Consider the following 17,658-nt stretch of genomic DNA (forward strand, 5'->3'; position numbering starts at 1 on the left):
TAGTTCCACTCCCTGGGCCAAGCATATTCAAATCACCACATTCCACTCTCTGACCCCTATAGGCTTGTTCAAACATACAAGTCTATGGGAGCCATACCTAACCATAGCCTAGTGCAAAATTTAGTTCACCTATAAAAATACATTAATCTTCCATAGGCTCATCAATATTTAAAAAGTCTAGAGCTCATATCTCTTCTGAGATTCATGCAGTCTCTTAATTTTAATCTCCTATAAGATTGAAATCAAAAAGCAGATCATATTCTTCTAACATATCATAGCATAAGATAAATATTATCCTTCAAAAATAAATCAATTAGCAAATACTGGACCAAAGCAAGACCAAAAGCCAGGTTGTCAAACTCTGAGACTCCATGTCCAATGTCCAAGTTCTCTTCAGCTCTCCAACTCCTTTCATCCTTATTGACTATTGTTGGCTGATCTGGCATTCAACAACAAACTTCTTTCTCTTGGGCTGGTTCCACTCCTTGGTAGCAGCTTTTCTCAGCAGGTGTCCCATGGCTCTGACATCTCTAACATCTTGAAGTATCCAAGGAAACTTCAACTTTTCAGATTCTTGTTCCAATGTGAGAGATCCACACATGATCTTCTAGGCTCCACCAAAGGGGTTGGGTCACTTCTTCAGCTCTGCCCTCTGTAGCACTCTAAGCTCTGGTTGAGTCCACTCTTGGTGCTGCTGCTGCTCTTCTTGGTAATCATTATACAGTACTGGTATCTCAGAGTTGCTGGAATCTTCCTAAACCTAAGCTTTTCATTGTTACTGTGCCTTGAAATAAAAAACTTTGTCATCCCATATCAATTTGACACACAATCATATCTTCCTTCCAAATGAAGGCAATAACCAGGTCATAATAATGGAACTATTCATTGTTCAACTGCAAACACATAAACAAAAAGCTTAGGTGGGTAGGATCTTGCTGAAGCCACCACTCCCTTCTGTCCATCTTCTTGAATGCAGGATTTAGCTCCATTGCACTTCCTGGTGCTTCTTTAGTCTTTGAACCACACACATTGTATGTTTCCTTTCTAAGCTTGCTACATTGATCAAAATAATCTTTACAAGAGTAAACCAGAGGATAAAGTCTATCCTGGGATTTTTGATACTTCCATGTCAATGTAAATACTATAAATTTCTTTACTTTAGCTTTAGATAGACTCTTGAGACAGAGACAAGAAGTTACATTCTTCACCAAAATATTACAAGAACAGTCTCCAGGGCACATATTAAAATTCTTCTCCACTGAAATCTCTTGGGCCAGTTCTGCACATTTCAAATCATTCTCAGCACCAACATCTTTCATATTCCTACTTGAATGGTTCCTTAATCCCCACTCAAAGCAATTCTACTGCTTCCCAAATCCACATTTCTCCAAACAAAAATATGGTCAGGCCTATCACAGCCATAACCTGGTACCAATTTCTGTTGTACTTAGGGTTTCCATTGCTGGGAAGAGGCACCATAAACAAGGTAACTTCTATAAAAGACAATATTTAATTAGGGCTGGCTTGCAATTTCATGGTGGGAAGTATGGCAACATCCAGGTAGGCATGGGGCTGGAGGGGTCAGTGATTCTAAATCTTGATCCAACTGCATCCAGGAAAAGACTCTTTTCTAGGCAGCTAGAAAAGGGTCTCAAGGCCTACCCCCACAGCAACATACTTTTTCCAATAAGGTCACACCTACTGCAACAATACCACACCTCCCAATAGTGCCACTTCCTCAGCCAAGCATATTGAAACCACCAGAGTAGGAGTAGGACCATGTACTGAAACATAGGTAGTCTTTCATGCCCTACATTCATGAAGAAATAGAACTCTTCCTTCTCTGACATCATTAATTGCCAATAGCTCCTTAGCTAGGAAAGGGCCATTGTGACTATCTCCCCAATATCCCATTCTTAAATTTTATCCAATTGATTTTATGTAAGTCTTGTACATGCTTCAACACACTGTGAGATCATACCTGCAACTGCCCTGTTGTTTCTGTAAAACTGTTTATTTGTAGTCATCTACCATATCTGGCTCTTTCTGCCCCCTATTGTATAATAATTCTTGAGCCTTAGACAAGGGAATACTATAAAGATGTTTACCTCTGATTTAGAAACAGGCACTCAGACATCTCTTATTCTCTTCACATTGATTTCTGTGTTCGTTGCCATCTACTGAGAAAAGTTTATCTGATTAGGGCTAAGAGATACAATTATGTATGGGTATAAGACTTTAGGGGTTTAGTACTTTCTATTAGAAGAGTAATAGGCCCTAGGGACTAATACCTCCATAACCACAGATTCTTTGACCAACAATAGTGCTATATTATGGAAGAGTGTTTATTGTGTGCACAAAGTGTTAGTTACTACCAAAACATCCAGGTCACTATTAGACCAAGAACATATTTTCTCAGGTCAGTCCTTGTAGTTCATAGGATTCAGAGATGGATAAGACCAAAGATTACTTTTCCCTTTGATAGCATGCTTAGCACCTTCCATTACTACTAAAGCTAGTCAATAAGAGTTAAGCCTCCAGGTCAGTATCAGTTCAGGTTCTTCACACCCTATGACTAATATAATTGCTCTCTACAGCAATAGGGTCTTACCATTAAGTTCAATCTAGAGGGTAAACAAGATCAATGGCAACCGGCTATTATGTTTGGGGGTTCTATGGGAACCAGCTAACAACTCCTAAATGAGGCAATCAGACCTTAACATATTTTATGGTGTCGGGAGAGGGTGGGATTGTCCCTTATTATAGAGTGACTTGACTAAAACCCCTCTTATGTATGTATAAATTTTAAAAGTGTCTACAGTGGTAGGCTTCTAGTTGGCTTTTCCAAGCTCTTTAGTTTTAGGTATCACTCTCCACATTTCCCTTCTACCCTGCCCCAGAACCCAGCACTGTAAGGAGTGACTATGTAAGAAGGTGATCTATGAAAGATAAGTCAAAGTATCCCAGCCAGCCAGCCGCTGGATTAGGAAAACTGACCATAACTTCTAGAAATCATGCTAGAGTTTACTCTAGATTATCAGAATATCCAAATGAGCTATTTTGAAAGTAAAAAAAAAAACACATTTTAAAATTAATTATTGGTATATTTCTCAGGATTCTTGTAAAATAATATTTAACAGCATTCTTCTTTTCTATTACTGGGTACTGATCCCAAGTCATGGCACTTTAGAGAACAGTAATACACTTTCCTCAGATCACTTATAAAATATTACCCTCATCATTCAGATGCCTCTATATGCCCATTTCCGGTAACACTAAGTCTCACTTGACTGTTTGCTGCAACCAGACTCACATTTGAAAATAAAATTTAGTGACTTTGTTTTATTCTATATGACCAACTTGTTCTACCCTTTACCCTTCTGTCAGTTTTGGTCTGAATGTTGTATATTGTGAAATAAGTATAAAAATAATAATTTTAAAGTTGAATCTAAAAAATGTTAAACTTTAAAAAATAATATTTGTAAAAAGCACTTTAGAGTAATTTCAAGTGCCTATGTATGCATACTTAGATAATAAATATTAAATAATGTACTTACAAGATTCACATATCTAAGTTATATAAGAGTGATGCGTGACATTGATCAAAGAATAAAGTAGAATATTACTTCATCATCCCTTTGCCTTACATCATCCATAAGGCAGGTGCTTGTGAAGCAGTTTCCCCAAGAGATTATGTAGCTTATCTGCCAATCATCCATCCAGAAGCTAGTCAATGCCTAATAATCTAAGATCATTCCTCCCCTGTCATGGGATTCTTTCAAGTCAAGAGACCTTAAAAGCCATGGTCCAAACTGTAGATATTTTCCCAGGGCCCATCCTTCATCACCATCTGCAGTCCTACTGTCGGTGTAAGATGGCATGTCATATGGCAACTTATACCCCATTTTTCCCTGATTAGGTGGAAGGCTCTCTTTGTTGCCTAATTAAAGTCATGATGGTATAATAGAACATCAGGAAAAATAGATGATAATTCAATTGTGATGCTAAGTCTTAGAAGAAATACTGATGTTTATCTTGGCTGTTTTGGTTTGGATTCCCACAATTGAATCTTGGGATGGATACTGTATACTTGACAATGTATAGGAAGCACACATAAAGAAATAGAAGAGTGAAGAAAAGATTCCCAATGGACTGTATTAGCACACAAGGCACCGCTAAGAAGATCTGAGGCTGTGGTCCTTGAGAAAGATGTGGGATAGTTTCAGAAGTATATTCACAAGGGAGTGTTATAACTACAGTCTTAGCCTCTGGTTCCTTTGGAGGCAACAACAGATATTTAATGCTTGGCACTTCCACTCTATCCAGGGTAGCATTTCCAGTCAGTCTCAGAAAGCTCATCTACTAGAACTGTCTGGAACAACCTTGAGAGTAGTCCAGCAGGATCAGAGTAGGCAGACTCTGTCTGCCATAGGCTTAGCTAGACAGGCCTGGCTCTACAAACTGTAGCTCTGGAGAGATCTCAGAAGTGGGAAGGAGAATGAAGAAGAGAAGCAGACTGACTTTAGACCTTGGCTGTTACTAATTAAGATTGTATACCAATAGTCAAAAATTGGATCGAGATTGAACATACAATAATAGAGACATCATTAAAACAGCTCGGCTCATGTGCTTCGCTAGTCTGAAGTAATCCATATGGTTGAAAATTTAGAAAAAAAATAACAAACAAAAGTGAAAAAGCAAGAACCTAAGAAGACAGAATCCCATGAATCAATCAATCAATCCATCAATCTCTAAACTTATTTCTTAGATGGGTTTTGTAGACCCATCCCAATATGAGGAAGAAATCTGTGGTTTAAAAAAAAAAAAAAAAAAAAAAGCGCCGCAGAGCAGCAGGACCCTGAAACTCCCAACGGTGTCGCAGAATCGGAGTGGCTTGTGCCTCGTCCGCACTCGCCAGGGCGGCCTTCATGGCGCTGCTCGGACGCCCGACGGTGTCCAGTGATTTGAAGAATATAGACACAGGAGTTAATCCTAAAGCTAAGAGCCATGTGACTCTCCAGCAGGCATTTTGGGAAGAAATTGGAAACAAAGTTAGAACCAGAACCACTCAAGTGGCTAAGAAACCTCAGAACATCAAAGTACCAGTTCAGGCCACCAAAGTGATAAATGTCATCCAACAGCCGAAACCCACAGCTTCTGTGAAACCAGTACAGATGGAGACACTGGTCCCAAAGAATCCTCCGCCTGCCCCTGAGGATGTCTCCATGAAGGAAGAGAGCCTCTGCCAGATGCTTTGCTCTGTAGGGTTGAGGACATAGATAATGAGGACGGGGAGAATCCTCAGCTCTGCAGGACATCTGCCATACCTCAGGCAGCCCGAGGTTCCACAGTCCATCAGTTCACACATCTTAGGTGGAAGAGAAACAAACGGTCGTATACGTGCCATCCTAAGAAGCTGCAGCTGCCTGGGATCACAGCCCTGCTCTTGGCTTCCAAATATGAGGAGATGTTTTCTCCAAATATCGAAGACTTTGTTTATATCACAGATAACGCTTACACCAGTTCCCAAATCCGAGAAATGAAGACTCTGATTTTGAAAGAGTTGAAATTGGAGTTGGGCCGGCCTTTGCCACTGCACTTCTTTAGAGGCTCAAAAGCCGGGGAGGTGGATGTTGAACAACACACTTTAGCCAAGTATCTGATGGAGCTGACACTCGTCGACTATGACGTGGTGCATTACCATCCTTCTCAGGTTGCAGCGGCTGCTTTCTGCCTGTCTCAGAAGGTGCTGGGCCAAGGAAAATGGAATGTAAAGCAGCTAGATTACACAGGCTACGTGAAGAGTGGCGTACGGGAAGTCATGGCCAAGAGCGCTGTGAACATTTATCAAAACCTCACCAAGTTCATCGCTGTCAAGAACAAGTATGCCAGCAGCAGACTCCTGAAGATCAGCACGATCCCTCAGCTGAACCATCAAAAACCCTCTGGCGAGCAGGCCCTAGGCAGCTGGGCTTCCATCCCGCGCTTCTCAGATTTTGTATATATTCTGGTTTACATCACAAAGCTTTTTCTCAGACTAATTTTCTGATTGTGTATTGATGAAAAATAAAGCTATTGATTTTCTTAAGGTATCCCGTGTATATGTATATATTCTATACTGAAGAAATGTAGAATGGCCTACCATAACCACGCTCTGCATTGAAAAATAAAGCCATTGATTTACAAAAAAAAAAAAAAAAAAAAAAAAAAAAAACTCTTTGAAGTTCACATAAACTTAATAACTCCCACAAAGATCCCCTGTTCTTATCGAAGTCCCCAAATATCACCTTACATCATTTTTCAGGGTCTCATAGTTCCCTTTAAGAAGTAACACTCCCAATGACCTGCAACCTCCCTCCCGAGAAGGTCTCAGTATTTATTAATAATGTCAAGGCCAAGTCTTTACATACTTCACATAGGCCTTTGGGGGACATTCTCAGAGTCATAGCATACATTGATTTAGTAGAATGATTAAGTCAAGAAAAATCACATCTACAGTACCTCAAGTACCATTTCTTAAACAGCATTTTTTTAAAATCTACTCTTTTAGTGATTTTAAAAGGAGTTGACTGCCTTGTCTGTGAATATTGCATCTGCCTGTTCAACCATCTCGGCATCCAGGTCTTAGAAGGAAAACATTGAAAAGTGTGAAAGACATGAAAACCCACCCCTCTTAGCCTTCTTCCTGGTCCTCATAACAATGACTTCTGCAGCATTTATATTTTATTAGGTGCTGTAAGAAGTCTAGAGATGATTTTAAGTATTTTCAAGACTATGCATTATATATATATATATATATATATATATATATATATATATATATATATGAACAATCTGTTGACTTTGGTATGGGGTGTGGTTTCAGGAAGGTAAATATCCTATGAAGATACCAAGGAACAATAGTAAATAACACACTGCTGTTAATTATATGTGACATTTTGTGCGATAGTCTCTTTATGTCAATATGCTGCTCTATACACACTGAGAGTCTGAGCTATGTCCCATGCCTGAGGCCGGGCCAGATTTGCTTTTTAGTAATGTCAAGAAGGCCTGCAGTGTGACACCTTGAAAGGTGGAGAAAGTTAAGGTCATTAAAAGGAGGTCAAGGATACTGAAACAACCAAATCACAGGCAACCAAAAATAAGAGCAGATTTTCCTTTGTTTACATTGCCAAAGGGGAAAAATTAACTTGATGGAAAGGGTAATTAAGCATTTCTTTTCCATCATGGTCCATCTCAACTTTGCATCCAGCTGCTCTGTTCTGCGTTGCAGTAGTTCTCAGTCCAGATGCTCAGCTGAGGAAGGAGACTATGGCCCTGGTGCCATGCTACAGTGCTCGCAACAGTTAACCCTTATTTTATTAGTGACAGGTAGAGAAAGGCAGCACTAGACTGCAAGGAGAGAGGTATTGCCTAACCAATATGTTTTGACCAAATCCGCAGAATAGCATTGTGAAGTAACTTCAAAAGATTATGAAATACTCTCCATCTCTGTGTGCAGAAACTGGTATTTGGTAAAGTAACTTTTATAACCTTATATATAGTTATAAAAGTTATAGTACTAAGTCCAGTGTCTTCTGTTAGTATTCATCGATCAAAATTATTGATTTTCTACCATGCTTAAATTTTCAATAACAACCTACAGGGTGACTTCTGTTCCAATAAAGGCATACTCAGACTATTTTAAATAAGTTCCCTGGTATTTAGAATGTATTTTCTAATAGGAACTGAAGTAGCTGTGTATGATAATAGTTCTCTAACATTCTTCAAAGGCTATTATAGCCTGAATTCCAAATCTCTAGGAATTATTGGCCACCTTTTAATGGGAGTTAACGAGAGCATAATGAAGACAAATGAGCAGCCATAGCTCATTTGGACCTCCTGATACCTAGAGCCATGTCCTGTGTGAGGATCTAGATATGCTTTAGGTAAATATAGTTCATCCTTGTGTATCCAGCCTCACTGGGACCAGCCACTGTCAGCTCATCCATAGATGAATGCTGGAGAAATAGATGGTTATGTAAGTCCTTCCTACATAAATAACTGTTTCCACATCCATGAGAACACAAACAGCCACTAGACTCTATTTCACAATGGACAGGCACCCTGGTCAAATGGAGGGTAGATTACCTTCTTCTTAACTGCTTCATATAACAAAAGAAAAGCCCAGTGAGCTGGCTAGGCTAAATGTTTGACTTGGTCAAGTCAATCCAACTGATAAGAATCAAAAACAAAACAAAAGTAAAATACAAATCCAGTTGATTGTTTCTGTGTTACTTTTACATCAAGCTCTACTTCAGGGTAGAGATTTATACATTTCTGATGTCCAACATTTATTTTGTAAAAACCTATTAAAGATTCTACAGCAAAAATGATGGGCTGTCATCAGTTTAATGATAGTTCAGGGCTTGTACTCTTGTTAGATGCAGTTTGTAGACTTCTGCCTTGGGAGTGTCTTCAGAGACAATTAATCATCTGTTGTCTTATATTGAAGGTCTGGGAAGTAAAATGTGCAGGTACCAAGGGACAGTTGTATTTCATGCATTGTTAATAGTGGTTGTCATTATGTAATACAGATGGACTTTTCAACATAGTTCCAAATCTGTTATATTCTGTGGCCAATCTCTGTGGCCAAATTTGTTTAATATTGTCAAAAGTAGCATTTGGTGAAATGCCTTGCAATGTTATCTTGGCATAAAATGTTTTGGTTTTGGTTCTGTTTCTTTTTCCCATCCCCACCCCAATTGGGCCTTCTGTACTTAGTAGATACTTCTCAGTTTCTTATATGTGTTTTAAAAACATAGTCCTTGCGCTGGAGAGATGGCTCAGTGTTAAGAGCACTGACTGCTCTTCCAGAGGTCCTGAGCTTAAATCCCAGCAACCACATGGTGGCTCACAACCAACTGTAATGAGATCTGATGCCCTCTTCTGATATGTCTGAAGACAGCTACAGTGTACTTATAATAAATAAATAAATAAATAAATAGATAAATAAATAAATAAATAAATAGATAGATAGATAGATAGATAGATAAATAAATAAATCTTAAAGAAAAAAAACCATAGTCCTCAAAATCTTTTAGAAAGCCATCATGAACATTAGTATATGAATGTTTGTTGCTATGTTTTTAATCCTTCTTGGGTCATATATCCCCATGGGAATGTAATAGAAACTCCTTTATAAAAAGATAAATATATGAACATATAAATATTCTTCAGTGTATTATTTTGTGAGTATCTATGGTCCTTCGAGTAGATCCAGGGATCTATCTCTAGACATGAATATTTGTACAGAAACAATGTCATGTTAAAGGCAATCATTTGCATGGATTTATAGTTCAGATAATTATAGGAAAATTCAAAAGTGTAAAATTTATCATTTGTCATCACAGCTCTGACCCACCCAAGTTTATTTCTCATAGAAGTGTGCAATATTATTAAATGATTATTTCTTAAATTCCCCCTGGTTTATGAAATTTCTCATTTCACTTTAATCAATTTTAAACATTCTTTTAAATCTGTTTCAAGTTTCTAAATGAGATTTTGAAAAAAAATCTTATAAAAGTACTTTTAAAATTCTTATTAATCTTAAAAGCACATCTAGGTGTTTGAATATTTTATTTAATATTTGCATTTGAAAAATTCTTAAATATGACATTGACCTTGCAGATTTTAAAAGTCAGAATCTCTATATAAATTTAATTCCAGTTTCTGCTATTAGGAAAAAAAAAGACTGAATCTAAGAAATGGGTGATAACTATTTTACATTTTTAACATTCCTGAATGATAATTTTTAGAATTAGAAAAAAATGCAACTTCAATGTAGAAGAGCTCAGCATATACAAGCCCATTTTCTAAGATGACTTTTGGTACTTTCAGAGGGATAATTCAACCCTTTCCTTACCATATGCAATGTTTCCTAGCCTGGTTAGATGGGCATCACAAATGGTCATAAATAAAATAGCTTTTAAACCAAACCAATGCATTTCTTGTAATTCTGGAGGTTGCAAAGTCCGAGACATTGCCTGAATCCCTGACTGCTGATCTCTACCTTCTGTCCACAAATAGACCCTTTGTGCTATGTCCTCACATGGGAGGGAGGTGAGATGTGTCACTCAGTCTTCTTTTGTAGAGGCTACTAATCCACCACCATGGTCAGCTCCCCTGGTTAGGCCTTCTCTCTCATGCCTTCCCTATATGGCTTAGAATTTTATCATGAGTTTGGGGTGAGATACAACATTAAGACCACAACCACTAGATTTATATTCTCACTCTCCCTATAAAGGATCATCTTATATATATATTAAAATGTATCTTCCATGGGGCTGAAAAGATGGCTCAGTGGTTATGGCTCTTCCAGAGATCCCAAGTTCAATTCTGTAATGGGATTTGATATCCTCTTCTTGTGTGCATGAAGATGGCATACTCATCCATTTCATGTGTGTGTGTGTGTGTGTGTGTGTGTGTGTGTGTGTGTGTATGTATGTATATATATATATATGTATATATATATGTGTGTGTACATATATACATATATATGTACATATATATGTGTGTGTATGTTCCATTGTCCACCCAAGCAGGAAAACTGCACTATCACTTAAAATCCTTAACTATGATTTAATAGGGTCCATGATTTAAAACACATGGAATTAACCCGAGTTTAGCTAGTTTATGAGGCTGAAAATTCAAACAGTGTTTTAGTAGAATGACTTCTGTAGAAACAATCTTCCATAGCTCTCTGGGTATTTGTGACTGCTATAATGGGCATAGAGTTCTCATAATGCTTTATGGATATTAGTTTTTACATCAGAGACAGTGTATACTTAATAATCGGTCATATTGATATGAAATTTTTATTATCACATAAAATGTGCATTTGTGAATATACACAGATATATTCAAATAACGTATCTCTAGGGTTTTTCTTTTACATATTTCATACCTAACATCAGAATATGCCTTGGAATTTATAAAGTGCTGAATTTATTTGGTAGAGTTAAATAATTTTGAAATTGACTGTTGTATCACAGAGCCACTGAGATATGCTCTATAGATAAAGCAAGGCTGTGTAAAGTTTGTAAACTTAGAAGCTGCTCCAGCAATCTTAAATCAACTCCTTAAAGAATTCAAAAAATAAAATATAATGTAGTTTACTTTATACAATGAATAAACAATAAACTGAAATTGGAATTTTACATATTTTTTAAAGTATCAAAATATATCATTATCTTGTTTTCAACCCTAAAAATCATCCATAGCACAAGATCATACCAAAATATGTGATGTTCTGTCTTGGCCTCAGGCTATGGTTTCTAACTCACTTAGAGAAAGATATACTGTAGCTCCGATACAGAAACGGGTGAAGAGAGTTATCACTAAGTTCTCAAATGCTTTCCATCCTCTTTATATAAATAATTTTGTTATAAACTTATGAACTCAAAACACATAATCCAATTGTCTAAAAGACATTTTAGCTGGGTGTGGAGGTACCTCTGTAGTCTAGACGAGGCAGGGGGATTATAGGTTCCAGCCCAGCCTGAGTTCCACAGCAAAAACTGAACTAAAAAATAACAACAAACAAATGGACAAACTGATAGACATTTAAGGGTAGAATTTAGTACAATATGTGGTAACTTATCTGTGTAAATTAGCATATTTCAAGTGTACATGATGAAAGAGATAAAGTTGTGTGAAATGACCTAAGTTATGATATTTCTGATAAACTAGAAAACTGAAACACTTTCTTATGCTGACACAAATTTTTTTTAACCAATTTTTATTCTTGGTGTTAATGTTAATTTGAAGGCCTTCTCTTCAATCTTCTGTTCACTATTAGCACCAACATTAAAAAGCATATTTTAATGGGAGTTGGTTTGGCCGGTTTTGACATGCAAGAGATAACAGTTTCAGGTAATATGTCTGTGCTCAATTTTGCTTCCAATTTCTGACTTTTAAAATTATTGTCAGGCTCAGAAAGAACAGAGCAGTGCAGAGGATTAAGCACTTACCCAGGGGAGGGGGCAGGAAATTATTAGCAGGTTAACTAAAGCTGCACACTCCAGTATACTCTTGACTCATTGGTTATTAAAGCCGAATCATATGGTAACTACTCAGGTTTCTTACTTGTCCATCAAATGTTGCTTGTGGCAGGCTGAAGAAACATGCTTCTCATAATAATCAAAACCCATGTTTGAAGCTATCCTCCACATTCGAGAAGCAGGGAGGATGGAAGAGAGGGAGACAGGAAGGGAAGCAAACAAATAAACAATATTTTATTTCAGTTTCTGTCCGACTTTGCTCTATCAAAGCCTTAGAACTCAGCCAAAAGGCGCAAACCCAGAGAAGAAACAACTCAGAATTATGTGAGGCTCGATGACTTCCATTTTCTTCCCACCTACATGTTGATAAGATCAGCTGGGATATGTAGGGATCTTGAATTTTGTCCCTTTGGGCTACATAAGAATGGCATAGTAGACTATAAGCTTCCTGGAGGCAAACATCTGTTCCCTGTTGGGTCCCCAAGGGGAGAGCAGTGTCTTCCATGTAGTTTACCCCCCACAAATACTTGTAACGTGAGTGGAAGGCCTACTTCTGTATGGCTGCTCAACTATTGAGAAGTAAGCAATGCCTCTTTTCAAGATCCTCCAGAGAGGGCTCAACATCCGTCCTTCTTGATTCACAGGAGGTCTTTAGGACAGAATATTTAGAACAATGTTAGGATAGTTTTTCTATAATATGAGCTGTAACATTAAAATTGGACACATGGGGCCTGTAAAAGAGACTTACCAGCAAAAGGGGCCTAGCACCCAGCCTGATGACCTGAGTTTTATGCCCGAGATCTACAGAGCAGAAGGAGAGAAACAATTAGCCCAAGTTATCCATTTATTTCTACATGCATGCCAGGGTGTTCTCCCTGTACTTATACACACACACACACATTCACACACACACACACACACACACACACACACACACACACATACACACACAAACACACACGTGTGCGTAAAATAGAATAAACAATATTGTAAGTGGGTGTGTATTGATTGAATATTTCAAAGAGCATTTGAGAGCGAGAATCACTTTGTGTGGAAGAGAAGCTCTCCATCCCTTCCTTTCCCTTGTCAACTGTATTGGGACCTTAACAGGACTTTGCTTGTGATTAGATTTCCAAGATTCAATATCTGACTTTTCTGGGGACATGTGTGCAACTTAGAATACTGGAACTACTGAGAACATTAAAAGCAGGTACTCCTTTAATCCTGTCCAGTGTGCCCTCCTTTCGTGCCCGTATTCTGGAGCGTTCACTGGTCGAGGGAGCCTGCTTTATGCTTTCTTCTCTGCACTACAGATACCACCATTACGTTTCTCTGTTTTGAAGCTTTGTTCCATTTTCTTAGGCAGTATTTTAAGAAACTAGCCTTTGATGGTGAAAATATTTGTGTTTTAATGGTTACAGTCTGAAATAACAAAGTGTATTGTCTCAAGTGTAAATTCTCTCTCGGTTAGCAATAGAAGAAGCTCCTTTTCCCACTTGAAAATGATGATTAAAGGTAGTGTTTGCTTGTTTGTTAGCAGATTCTTCAAAGGATGACAATACTATAAAAGACAGTGAGGTGACCAGTCATTCTGTGTGTGACCAAGAACTTCCCAACGGTAAGTTGTGTGGTCCTTTTTTTTTTTTCAAGTTTTTTTTTTTCTATTAAGGAGTGTTACTTCTTAAAAATAGGGTTGGATTCTTCTAGAAATGTAGATTTCCAATGCACTTTTCTTGGTGCAGTATTGTCCCTGTCCTTATTCCATGTTGCTCATTATTTTTGAGCCAGGCCAGTGGCATTGACATTGCTTCCTGTTACCTGTCTGGATTCTATAAGCAATAGTTTTGGAACCATTGAAATGAATATACAATAAAAAATGAGAATAAATATGAGACATATGGACAATAAGCCCAGGAGGTATCCTTGGAATACCAAGAAGAGTAAACAGAGCCTACAGAAATAAAAGCAATCTGAAGAGTAATAATAGTCAAAAAATGTTTTCCTAAGGCAAGCCAGTGTCTATGCCCAGAATGAAAGAGTAAGCATTATATTTATGTGCAAAGGTAATGAGAACTCAAATAAGAACAGGCACCTCTACATCCTCCTGTAATTTCTGAAGACTGGTAGCTAAGAAAGGCTTGTAAAGTATACAAGAAAGAGAAAATCAGTGCAAGCAACATCACCTGACTCACACAAGCCTTAGTCTGCTCCCAGCCCCAACTTCCGGGAAAAACCAGAATTATTTAGGATGTTATTTCTGTACCTCATAAAGCTATTGTCAAGTAGTGGTTTCTTGGGAAAACAAAGATTTAGGAAACATCATGGCTTTGAAGAACTCAACCAAAGTCTTGTTTGCAGTTGTTTATGGGTGGTCTTATAATCTAAGTGCAGAAAGGGACACAAAACTCAGACTGAGGAAGGCATATAGGGAAGGTTCTGTGTGGGAAAGTGCAAGCTAAGCGTATGAAAACTGTTAAAATAATCAGTTTTTAAATTAGCATTAAATTGGTATAACCAATTTTTTGGAAGGCAATTTTCTAACTATATTTATGTACAGAAAACTTAGTGTACATTTAACCCAGTTTAGTGGCGAGTTCTTTAGCCTTTGCCTTTTGCAGCTTGGCAATGCAAGCCATAGACTTAGGACCCAGAACATTGCCTCCCCAATGGTGGCAGGTATTGTCGTATCTGTCGTTGTAATTGGTCCTAATAGCTTCCACCAGCTTAGCCAGAGCATCCTGTCTTCTGAGTTAACCTGTGTGAAGGCAACAGTGGTGCATGTCTTCCTGTGGACCAGGTGCCCCAGCCTGGCTTTTCCCTTGATGATGCAGTAGGGCACCCCCATGTTTCAACACAGGGCAGGCAGGAAAACCACCAGCTCAATGGGGTCTACATCATGGGCAGTCACCACCAGCTGAGCCTTCTTGTTCTCCTCCAAGGTGGTAACTGTACTGACCCCTGCTCTGAGGTCAGGTGGTCTTTTAGATGTGAAGTCCCCTTTGCCAGCAGCTTTCTTCTCAGCACAGGCCAATAGCCTTTGCTTCTTCTCTTGCTTTGTCTCTGGCCTGTACTTGTGGGCAAGCTTAAGCAGCTGAGTAGCTGTTTGCCTGTCCAGGGCCTGGGTGAACTGGTTAATGGCAGGAGGTACTTTGAGCCTCTTATAAACTATGGCTCTTTGCCACTGCAGCCTGATGAAGCGGGGTTATTTAATGAATCATGTTAGATCTTTTTGGGGCTGGATATCCTGTCTAATGCCGAAGTTCTTGGGCCTTTTCTCAAATAAAGAATTGACCACCTTTTTGCCCTCCTGCTTCTTGATGATGGCCGAGGCCACCTTCTTCCCCTTGGCCTTCTTTCCTTTGGGCATCTTGCTCAGCTGGAGGAGAGAGACCAGTTATCTTTTTAACTTCAAAAGTATATAGTGTTTAAAAGTGACAAAGATTATTTCTGCTTATGCCAATTAACGTCAAAATAACAACTTAAAAAAGTACATACACTGTATTATTGGTTGGTTATATTATGTATGTTTCATATAATCCTGTTGTTATTACATATGAGCTACTTATGTAATATAAATATTAACACATTAGACAGACAGGCAGACAGACAGATAGATGGATGAAGAGTCCATATGCATGCATACACATATAACTATAAGAATAAAGCTGTTTGAAGTGTTAAAGAGTTAACAATAAAGAATTGCCAGGGAAGGTGACTCTGGATGGTGAGCCCAAAGTTAAAACTGCCTTTTCTTAGGCAATTTATTGTCTCAGCAACAAACATCTAAAGTCATGTTGCTAAAAAAGACAGAGGGACTCTTACAGTCTCCTTCAAGGGTTGTGAGGAGAAAGCCCACATGCATACTCTAGCAGGACAGTGAGCCAGCTAAGAGACTGTGTCTTGAAATGTGCTGCTCACATTCAAATTACCTCCATCCCCAAAGAAAATTAATAGCAGCCCAACTTCCAGGTCCATCAAGCATCTGAGAAAAACACACATGAGGTAGTAGTAACAAGAGCAAAGAAGGGGCCACATCCACATCCAACAACCCTTATAAATGATTACTGAAATATAATATCTAATACATTCATGCAAAAATCAAAAACAAAAAAAAAACCAACTCAACCAAACAGATAAAAGGAAACAAGGCAGCCAAAACACAGAAACATGTAGTCAGTCTACAAGAGCTGAACATATTTCTGATAACAAAGTATAAAACAATGACACTGAGGGCTTGAAAGATGGCTCAGTGGTTAAAAGAACTGGCTGTTCTTTCAGAGGACCTGGGTCCAAATTCCCACTCTCCATGTTGCAGCTCACAACTGTCTCTAACTTTAGTTCCAAGGAATCCAACAGCCTCACATGGTGTCAGATAGTGCGGAACATAGCACACATGCAAGCGAAACACCAAATGCATATAAAATAAAAAGAAATAAAACATTTTATAAAAAGATGCTGACAATGTATACTCATAAAGTAATAAAGGCAAGATTGGAAATTTTAGCTGAGAATGGTTATTGAAAACAAAGAAAGTAAAAGCAAGCCAAAATCAAAACATGTACTAACTCAAATGACTTCGGTGAGCTCATTCATCGTCTAATAAACACGAGAAAGATAGTTTGTGAACCATAGGTTATATATGAAACATCTATCCAATTTAAAAATAGTAAAGAGAAAATAAGTTCACAAACACTAAAGTATGAGGAAGTTACTTATTACACAGTGCCAAAGTATATCATGAATTGAATTAGAGAACAGATTGATCAGCACCATTATTTGAATGAATTATGTGAACAACTTTTTATACTGCTAAAAGATATTGTGGGCCAAGTTTTATCAAAAGTTTTGAACTCCAAGCAGAACAAATGAAAGTAAATCCACAACTAGGCCCATCACAGTGAAACTGCTGAAATGGCCAAATTTCTTCAAATGGGATGTGCTTCAAGCGGAATAAACAGAAATAAATCTACAGTGAGTCCAATCACAGCAAAACTGCTGAGTTCCAAAGGTAAAAAGAGCATCTAAAAAGCAGAAACATCTAAAATGTCGTCATCAAGTAAACACTCTGCCAATAGATGAGTTTCCAGTAGACACACTGGAAATGCACAGGGAATGGAAACAAATAACAGTTGGCCAGGAACTGGAAAACCCTATAGGAGAAGCATGTTTCAACAATATGGGCTAATTAAGGCTATCTTACAGGGGGTTAGAAAGAAGTTCTGTTGATCCCTAGATATTCAACGGGGATAAAAAAATACTGACTCTAGGTAGAAAGTCAGAGAGGTATGAAAAACTTAAGAGGAAGGTAAATTAAATATAAGGCTTGTTTATTATCTTAGAAGACAGGAGTAGTGTTTCCTTCAATTAGTTTTTTTCCTGATGTCATGGAGAGAAAAGATGCTAAGAAATAAGTCTCAGTGGTCCCTGAAAGTCAGAAAAGGAAATTGACCCTGTGTCAGCTGATTTCCTAGACGGTTTCCAGGCCTTGGCCCAGAGCGAAGGCGTTGAGCAAAGGCTCACTGGGTTTCTTGCATAGTGGACACAGAATTGAAAATCATAAAAGCCAAAGTATGTGGAGTTGCTGGTCAGAGTCATGGGAGGATGGCACCTTATAGAT

At 38.1% G+C, this 17,658-nt stretch overlaps 1 protein-coding gene and 1 pseudogene across 12 annotated transcripts in view; both read left to right on the forward strand.

Annotated features, from left to right (window-relative positions):
* MACROD2 (mono-ADP ribosylhydrolase 2) overlaps window positions 1–17,658 on the forward strand; it is a gene marked incomplete at its 3' end in the record, with an annotated part of 1,819,824 nt that overhangs the window by 1,724,093 nt on the left and 78,073 nt on the right. For 7 of the 11 annotated variants that reach the window (XM_080931766.1, XM_080931770.1, XM_080931768.1 and 4 more), the window contains one exon: window positions 13,582–13,659. In XM_080931766.1, the coding sequence (XP_080787892.1) occupies window positions 13,582–13,659 (78 nt within the window). Of the gene's footprint in view, window positions 1–13,578; window positions 13,660–17,658 lie in introns of all 11 variants that reach the window. The other 4 variants (XM_080931763.1, XM_080931769.1, XM_080931767.1 and 1 more) reach the window with 1 other exon arrangement.
* LOC308431859 (G2/mitotic-specific cyclin-B2-like) lies at window positions 4,929–6,049 on the forward strand (annotated as a pseudogene). The gene has a single exon. The product of its transcript is annotated as a G2/mitotic-specific cyclin-B2-like (transcript).

This window comes from Micromys minutus (assembly GCF_963924665.1).
Source record: "Micromys minutus genome assembly, chromosome: 17".
In the NCBI taxonomy this organism is placed as follows: Eukaryota; Metazoa; Chordata; class Mammalia; order Rodentia; family Muridae; genus Micromys; species Micromys minutus.